At 44.7% G+C, this 8953-nt stretch overlaps 1 protein-coding gene across 1 annotated transcript in view; it reads right to left on the bottom strand.

The window, feature by feature from the left end:
- Nucleotides 1–1787: 1787 nt before the first annotated feature.
- The window catches only part of TNR (tenascin R), an 83028-nt gene continuing 75862 nt past the window's right edge, over nucleotides 1788–8953 (bottom strand). Inside the window, exons 18-22 of the mRNA XM_079314186.1 lie at nucleotides 7858–8009; nucleotides 6844–6940; nucleotides 5931–6092; nucleotides 4193–4356; nucleotides 1788–3770 (exon numbers count right to left, since the gene is read on the bottom strand). Of these exons, the coding sequence (XP_079170312.1) occupies nucleotides 3651–3770; nucleotides 4193–4356; nucleotides 5931–6092; nucleotides 6844–6940; nucleotides 7858–8009 (695 nt within the window). The 3' untranslated portion in view covers nucleotides 1788–3650. The remainder of the gene's footprint in view (nucleotides 3771–4192; nucleotides 4357–5930; nucleotides 6093–6843; nucleotides 6941–7857; nucleotides 8010–8953) is intronic.

The raw sequence follows: 8953 nt of genomic DNA, 5'->3' as shown, positions 1-8953 counted from the left end.
CTGTTGTAGGCATGGGGACACCACTGGCTGAGCCCTCAGCAGCTGCATCACTGGGAGTGAAGGTGGCATGAGCTGTGCTTTCCACACCAGGCACATCATGTGGGATAAGCGCCCCCTTGGGAAGGAGGCAAGAGTGCATTTAGGCTGGAACTAAACTTTGAGATGTCTATGGTAAAGTAATGCAAAAATAAGGAATAAAAGGAGACTTCTCCCCAACCTTTGTGTGGATACTCTCCCGGTACCTTCCTACTAAAACCCAGCTATCCTTGGGGAGAGACTGGCCTCTCTTCTTGTTGAAATTACTCATTTATAGATGCTATCACTTTACTAAAAGTAGCTTTTCCTTTCAGGACTGTTTCAGTGCAGTGTGCAATGGGCAGGTGGGCTCAGAGAATGAAAACAGAGGGAAATGAAAATCAGGCAAGGGATGAAAGTCTCTTTGTGTTTCCCTCCAGGATTTTGGGGTTAGAAATAACAGGTGGCTTTGACAGGCTGCAAGGGTCATGGGCACACACGGTATTCTGCCCTGTGATGGATTTGATGTGCTTCTTCCTGCTTCCTGTTACACAAAATGGCATCTCACAGAGATAGTGTGATTTAGGTAACAGCCTCATGTTCCTTTTTGGGCTCTAGAACAAGCCTGAGCCACACAAACCTAGGATGGCAGTGGAGCCACCAGAGCCCAGTGATTGTTCACATGCTGAAGCCAAAGTTTCTCAGGATGAATAGTGCACCAGACCCAGGCTTAGTTTCTGGGAATTTCAGGGCCAAGCCTGGTCTAGCTGAAGAATGAACTAGTCCATCCAGTAATGGAGAGTGAGAAGAAACTACTTAATCATGGAGCTGTTCTGTAGCATCAACATTAAGCACAAATTGTCTTGAAACTACTGGCAGGAGGTTTGTCAAAAAAAATTTTTAAAAAAGGCAATTTAGAAAAACACCTTTCTGGGAAATTGTATCTTGTTTATGGACAATGTGAACGGGATCATGGCCCACATGACCAGGTCATCATTGCCAGTTGTGTGCCTGCGCTGGGATTGAGTTATCACCAGGAGAAAACCATGATGTGTACAAATCTTTCCTTTAAGAAAGCAACAGTCTTTCACCAATGCCATGGAAAGGCAACATCCTGGTATCGCATGAGAGATTAGGGACCAGCACTGATGTATAATAGCACTGAAAGATTGGGTATTGTCTCCAAGAATGTCTTTCATACCTGACTATGCAGTTGGGTCAACTGGGCTGACTCGTCCTGGTTACAGGACTTGTACAAGGGATGACAGACATGAGGAGGAAGAGATACATATTAGTAAACCTGTTTAAAGAATAATCAACCTTTTTGAGGATCTTCTTTTGAATCTCCTAGAAAAGCTTGGCAAACTTTGATTTTCTGTTTGAGTCTTACTTTTGAAAAGAGATGTTTCTTGCCTTTCACTTGACTGTGAATGATAAGTGTGTTTCCACTGAGATCTCTTTCTTTCACCTGGGTAGGTAATAAACAGCACTATCCACTGCCAGTCTCTGCTGATGATAACCTCTGCTCCATTATAGCTTGTGTTGGGATATTTTTTGCTATAAATTCTTGATGGTCTGGGGGAAAATTTACTTTGCTGGTCTACTAAAAGACTTCTGAGTCTTCAATCAGTTCCATCTGCTTTTTGTTGGCTTTTGGGCCTTAAAGCAGGGTTGGGTGTTCAGGAGGCGTGACATGCTGCCATCTGTGGGAGTGGCCATGTCCTGTAAGAGATCCCATCATCTGCAGCCTCTGACTCACCTGTTCCTTGATGCCAAGGGGAAATAAGAAGGGACACCTTATTTACATATGAGAGGTTGCTAATCATCTTTTTCCAGGCCAGCTTGTAAGCTGACCACATGAAGGACTGGGCCCTGTATCTAATCTTGATCTCAGTGTTAGCTGTGATTTCGTGTGCCAGTACATGGTGTGGAAAAGGAGGTTATGTTCCCTGCTTAATGCTCTTCTTCAGCTCTGCAGCCATAGCAAGTAACATCAGAACATTAAGGAGTGCAACCATGAAAGATACACTGGCCTGAATTATAAACTTCTGCAAGGATGCCTTTATGTTGCCATCTGAAATATGTTTTTGAGAGAAAGCAGTTTCAGCGTGATAAAACCAGATAGCAGTGTTTAGCATTTGTTATGTTCCTTTGGCTGCAAATACAGTGATGAGCTGCATTGTGTTGGATGCAGGGACGAGTCCCTTCTTCAAGACCAGGCCAGTGATAATGCCCAGCATTGATTGAAGTCCTTGGCAGAGGAGTGACTTAAGCATGGTGGTCATTTGGGCTATGTGGAGGTGGAGTCAATGATAACAGGGCGCACACAGAGCTATCCAAAGGGTCCACCCTCCTTGAGACAGGAGAAGTTACAGATGGGAAGAGCAAACCCATTAATTCTTCCAAGGGCCTTGACGTGCTCCAAAATCTGCATGAAACCCCTTCCAGGAGGGGAAACAGTTAATTTCCTTTTATAGAGATGGAAATACCGAGTCACTGAGATTTATGTCCTTCTTGTGATGGCATTGAAGAGAGATGGTGTAGGAGAAGGAAGGAAATGGACATTCCTCAGCTTGCACTTGTATTCCCTTAGCTGTATTGTCATAATTCCCTGTGTTCATGGATGGCCATGAACAGAAACACCTGAGCTGTGACAACTGTTGTCTTTAGGTTGGGCTGCGACTGTGTGATATCTTTTTATTGCTGCCCCTTCTATGAGACTGTTTGTTTGGGACCAGTGACCTGAGTGAGAGAGAGCATGATGGAATGTAGAAATAACAGAGAAAATGGATCCTAGATTTCAGGACCAGGAGTAGGGATTTTTCTCCTAAGTCTTCTAATTTAAATCCTTTCTTCTCCATCAAGTTCATCATAACCCAGGCATATGTCATGGACCTGGAGTGGGCTGAGTTCAGCTTGGAGGAATGGATAATGAAGGTTGGGGCTGGTGGAGTAATTCCTATTCCCATACACGCTATGCACACAAGGATCACTTTGTGGTGGGACCAGCACATGAGCTATGTACTCTCTGGAGTTTGCCTACATATGCAGATATTTGCCAAGCTCTCCTGTGAAAACTGGGGATGGGATGAGCCTTTTCTCATCCTCACTTGGTCCCTATGTGTCCACAACCTGCACACAGGGGACAGATGGGCCTCTGCCTGCTGTAAGAATTGGTGTCTACAGGATGGCATGAAGCCTGGGACCTCCCTGCCAGGAGAATACAGGGAGCCAGGGAGCAGACAGGCATCCCTGGCCTTGACTGGGCTGGAAATGGTCATACAAGGTACCTGTGGGGAAGGTTTCTGCCGTAGGCCCCGTGACAAACATTTCTAACAGGGTTTGCTGGAGATTTCTGTGTCTTTTAAAAAAATATCAAAAAATCTCTTTCTTCTCATGTTAAGGGCTAGAGTATTTGGATAGGGAGTCTGGAAATTTGGTATTTCTCTGGGATAGATGTAAAGAAATGAGGTCTTTCCTTTTCCATGGCCTTTCCTTGTGTCATGGTTCCCTCCAGCACTTGTGAGGGGCAGGTTGCTATTTCAGACAAGTTGTAATTTTTTTTCCCTTTTCATATTATAAAATACAAACAAATGACAGAAAAGTTGGTGGGAGGCAAGAGGGGTTCAGCCTGCTCAGACCTGTAGGGACCGTCGCTTCCTCCCAGAGATGTTGCGGTGGTTGTAAGGTCGCATCTTCATTTCCACAAAGGGGATGGAGAACTCGTGACCTTTCCAATGGTACCAGTTAATCCCCTGGCAGGAGGGAGATAAAGGCAGAGGGTAAGGAAAGAACGTAACAAGAAACCAGAGTGGGAGAGGAAGGAAACAAGACTGATTGCTGTAGAGAAGCCAGAAGGAAAAATTTGCTATAGCAGGAGCAAACAACTCCTGCTTCTATGGCTTGATTGTTTTTTTGCCACTGCTCAAAGGCTGATCAAATTTCATGTAGGTAATTTTTTTAATCTAACACTACAGCAAATGACTATGGCAGCATTTGTAAGACAAAAAGTATTAGCATAGTTGGCTTGAACGTGGCTCCCTTTGCTCCAGCTGCTCTGGGGTCATGCCACCAGTCTTGACCCTGGTGCACCACACACCCCCAGCCCTAACCTAGGCTTGCTGACATGTTCCCCTAGAAGAAATTCCAGAGGTTTTCAACCCAGCTCTGCCCTTACCTGACTGTGCCGGGATTCTCCATACTTGCCGTTGAGGTTGGTGCGGTGGCAGTTCTTATACCACCATGCCCCTTTGTAGGACATGGCACAGTTGGTCACAGCAACATCATTGTCCCTGTCCTTGGTGGAGAAAGGGCGTCCCTGATGATAGGTGAGGGAGTCTCCTGTAGAAAGAGATGCCATTAAAGGTGATGGAGTCTGAGTCATCTGGTCTTTTCACAAGGGAATTAGGATATTCGGGTTATGTAGTAACCATTCCAATTAGTGGCTCAAACAGCTGACAGTCTGGGAATAACATTAACTGGAATTGTTCACAATCAATTCATTTGAGGTCCTCTGCTGTCCATTTAGAATCAGTGCAGACCATAGCAAATCTTAGAGACTTCTTGGCTTTGTCAGATAAAGTGCTTGGATACATGTTTGGATCTGAATTTCAGTGTTTCAGAAATTAATTCAATCCCAGATTTTAGCATCCCTGATTTCTCGAGGCTTGCCTCTTCTATATAACTTCAGGATGCTTTCAGCCTCCTTCTTTCCTGTTAGCCAAAAGAAGCTTTTTCTCCCAAAGGAGACCAAACATTCATCTCTTGAACCAAGATGCTTGGCCACCTTTTCTCTCTTTGGATAAGGGGAAGAAGTTTTTGGAAGGTGTGTGATATCTTATTCCACCAAAACTTCTAACCTCATTCTCACTAGTTAGTTAGCAAGCTGCATTTGTGTGAAAGAAAAGCTGGAGTAAAATATGGTCAATTGAGTGATATACTTACAGGAGACATTCTAAATATGCTCCTTGGTAATTCCTAAGGACATATAAAGTGAACCCATACTAGAATCCAGCCATGGAGAGACTTACTAGAAAATCTCTTGGCAATGAACCATTTGTTGAACCCTGGCTCCCTTAGTTCAAGGTGGAACAGAAGCTCCTTGGCTGGACGGCTAGAAGCAGAGTTTGCATGGCAAAGGGGACAGAATCATGTCTGTATGACCCTATTACTGCCATTCTTGGCAATAGGTTGGGTGCCTTGTGCCCTGGGATTTGCGTTTAGAGCAAGTGCTTTGTTGCACACCATAAATATTCCTGTCACTTCTCTTCCAGTGGCAACTAACTGGTATTGAATAGGGAAATTCCTGCATCTTGGCTATGTTATGGGATTCCACCTAATACATGGTGGAAGTTTTGTCATAGAGGCTTGCACTGAGCACATCTATCCCAGGTGAAGGGGCTAACATTTGTACCCCTTTTCCCTTCTTGAGGAAGAGATCCCCTCTGCTCTCCCTCCAGCACCCTCTCTTTTCTGGTGGGCAACTGTAACTCTCTGAATCAGCCAAGCAAGCAGGTGTGACAATGTCCTTACAAAACTGGGCAGTGTTTGGCCTTCATGTGAGGAAATGACTCAGAGGATTTCAGATTTTTCCATAGCTGTGGAAAGGCAATAAATACAGCCTCCAGCATGACATCAATAGCCAACTGTGGCTATTGCCAAGTCAGACGACACCTCTGATGATTGACCTGGTTATTTGAACAGCAATGTCTCTGATATTAAATATCTAATCCCCAATGGAAAATTCTGTGTTGTTAGTGGGATTTATCTAGTTTACATGATGGACTGCAGAAAGGACTATGGGTTTTTGTCTTGCTGCTCTAGACAAGTGAGATATAATTTTGAGATTTCCTTTACAGTCTTGGACCAATCAGTCACAGGATTTCCCAAGATCCTTGCTAGCAATGAGGCTGTACCTGAAGTGCCATTGTAGTCTCCAATTCTCAGTTTGTAGAGGCTCCGGGAGTCGCCAATGGAAAACTTGTCGTAGTAGGCGTATGCCGCTTCCTGACCATCCCTCATGTCTATTCGCAGCTCGTAGCGCCCTTGGGACGTGATCTTGTGGATGTTGTCCAAGCCTGTTGAGACAGTGAAACGCCCAGTGAGACCTGGTGCCCGGATCCGCCCTACGAACAAACAAGGAAAGCTCTGGGCAAATAAAACAGTAGTGGGAAATGAGAGCAAGGAGAGGAATCAAAGAGCAGCAGCACTTGTGGTGAGTCTGTGTGTCTCCTGGCACTGCTGGTGTCTGAGCTCTCCCCACTCGAGCTTCACTTCACTGTGTCAGAGTGGTGGGTTCAAGGCTCAGGTTCACATTTCTTCATGCTGCTGAAACTTGGAACATTCAGCTGTTGAGCCCTAGTGCTATTTATGTTGTTGTTAAATTCCCATACAAGCCAGAGTGTGTTTATGTTGCAGGTGCCTTTAGCTCATGGTGATGTTTTGGAGGAACACATTCAATTTTAGAGCTGTGCTGTCTCCCACTAACTCCTTTCCTGCTGTCATTGTACATCTGACTTTCTGGTCACCATTGCAACCTGTAGTCATCCAATAGACAATGATGGGTTTTGATCCATGAAAACTGACAGCATACTCCCCTTCTTTCCTAGAGAGAGCAAACCAGCGAGCTGCTGACCTTCACAGTGTGCCTTTTTTGTAGTGTGCCTCTGCATGAGTTCCTAAGGTGAAGGACAGGGAATGAACAGAAGGAAAACTGTCTGAGTGAGAGTGCAGAGGAATGTGGTGAAGGGCAAGGAGCCAACAGCTGACACAGTGCTCATGGAATTTAGGTTTGACACATCAGTGAAAGGCAACCAAGGAAGGTCATACCCAGCCAAAACTCATCCTCCAAGTTTCCAAAGCCAACCCGATAATCTGCCCATTTCCGGAAGAAATCAGTCAGCCCGTTCTGCCGCCGCTGGAAGACCTGATGTGGAGGAAGACCAGGGGGAAAATCATAAGGATGGAGATGAGAAAGGGCTTTGCTAGGCTTTGGACACACAAGGCAAAGATAATAATTTTTCTTTCCATTGTGCCTTCCAGGTGAGAAAATTGCAATGCGCATTCAGTTGACATTAATTGCAGCCATGCAATTAATTCATGTGCAGGTGTAGAAACCAAAGAGGTATTAGATAATGTCCAAAGCAAATCAATGGTAGAATAGGAAGGGATTTGCCTTTGAGGTTTCTGCTTTAACCAACACATGGTGCCTCTGGTTTTATAGCGTGTAATTCTGCTTTGAGCTGGCTATTTCTGTGATATCCAAGGGGATGCTCTGAAGCAAAGCAAGAGGGAAATTTACTGGCTAGAAATCAGCATTTGAGGAAGCCCATTTTTTTTTTGACTATACATCTAGCAGGGTTTTGAGTAATGTATGTAAGTAAGAGTTTGACATGAATAAGATCAAAGCACCATGGCAATATTTACTTACACTGTCAGTCCATCTACATCAAGACAAGCATTATTTGTGAAGTTCAAAAGCCAAACAGGAATTTGTTTCCAAAGTTCTCCTATGCAAACTCAATTGGGGTGATGCCTGACACCCTTCTTCTGCAGGCATGTGAATCATTCCCCATGAAAGCTACCAGCCATTAATTTCATTTCTAGAACAATAAATCAGCTTCACTCACAGATTTTGCTCTCCAGAAGCACTGCAAACATGTCAAATAAATCAAAGGGCATTTCTCCAAGTGTAACTGTTATTACCAGAGCGTGGACCATTCCCTGTGATGTGGGAAATGAAGCATGTGATGCTGGGCCTGCTGTCATTCCTGTGCTTTGCTGGTAGGGGCTCAGTTACTTTGTGATGGGGACAACATGCAGGACAGCCACATGGATACTCACAATCCAGCCACCTCCATCAGTGGTCATGTCGCAGTACACCGGCACCCGCTGGCTAAGGTCGCCGTTGATGGAGATGGTGTAGACCCCGCTCAGTGTGTCTCCGTTCATCAGGTGCTGGGCGCAGTCCTGGGGGTTAGCAAAGACACGTCCTCCTGCAAAATGAAAAAAAAAGGGCAAAATTCAAGCGAAGAATTTTCCCCATGCCTCAGGCTCCACTCGTTACAATCCAGAAAAAGTCAATCTTGGCTTCTGTGTTCCAAGTAATTCCATGAGGCAGTGAGACTTTACACCTGCCATCAGCCTCAGAGGACTTACTGGAAAAAAGAAAAAGTGTGCATATATTAATTAATAAATCATTCTTCCATGTGTCTTACATTGGAAAGGTGCATGGTAACATCATAGTGAATGATGAGGGGTGTCACTTCCTGGACCATCTTTCTGCACTCCGTCTGAAACCCTGGGGTTTAAGCTGTCACCAGCATATGTAGACAGCTGTGAAAATACCAAAATCTGTTTTCCTCTCAGGATTGCCAGCTCCAGCCAAGTTTTATAACTTTACTCATTCCAGGGGGATTCTCCTGATTCTTCATGCCCTTGGAAATGATGGTGGACTTAATGCTGAGCTAATTGTTTCTCGCAAGCTGAGCAGGAGTGAGGCTGTGTGAGATGCTAGAGGTAGGTAGCATGGGCTGTGCTACAGGTCTTCTCTAATGAGGAAACATCTTATTTTGTGGTCAGAGTTTAGGAGTCTTAGTTATGACAATTACTCTGGCAGTATTGCAATGTCAACTCTGGGAACAACTTTTATTTAAGACTAAAGAGGAAAACACGTTTTTCTTTGGTGTTGGTACGTATGGATGATGGAATAAATGAGTGCAGAACTGGCAATGTGGACATGGTTTTCAAGGATGTCTCTGTAGCAAACTGAGAAGTTGTGAGGGATCTTCAGATCTTCTATGCTGTGTGTGTCCATCACAGTTGTGTAGTGCCCTATAGGACGAAGGCACAATCCTTGTCTGTTGCTTCCAACTTGGGCGTATTTTCCCCCACCTTGTGACCTGAAGACTTTGAGGTCATTGCTGTGTCCAAATGTTGA

This window comes from Erithacus rubecula (genome assembly GCF_903797595.1).
Source record: "Erithacus rubecula genome assembly, chromosome: 10".
NCBI lineage: Eukaryota > Metazoa > Chordata > Aves > Passeriformes > Muscicapidae > Erithacus > Erithacus rubecula.
Note: the sequence above shows the minus strand (reverse complement) of the source record. Positions and strands in the feature narration are given on the sequence as shown.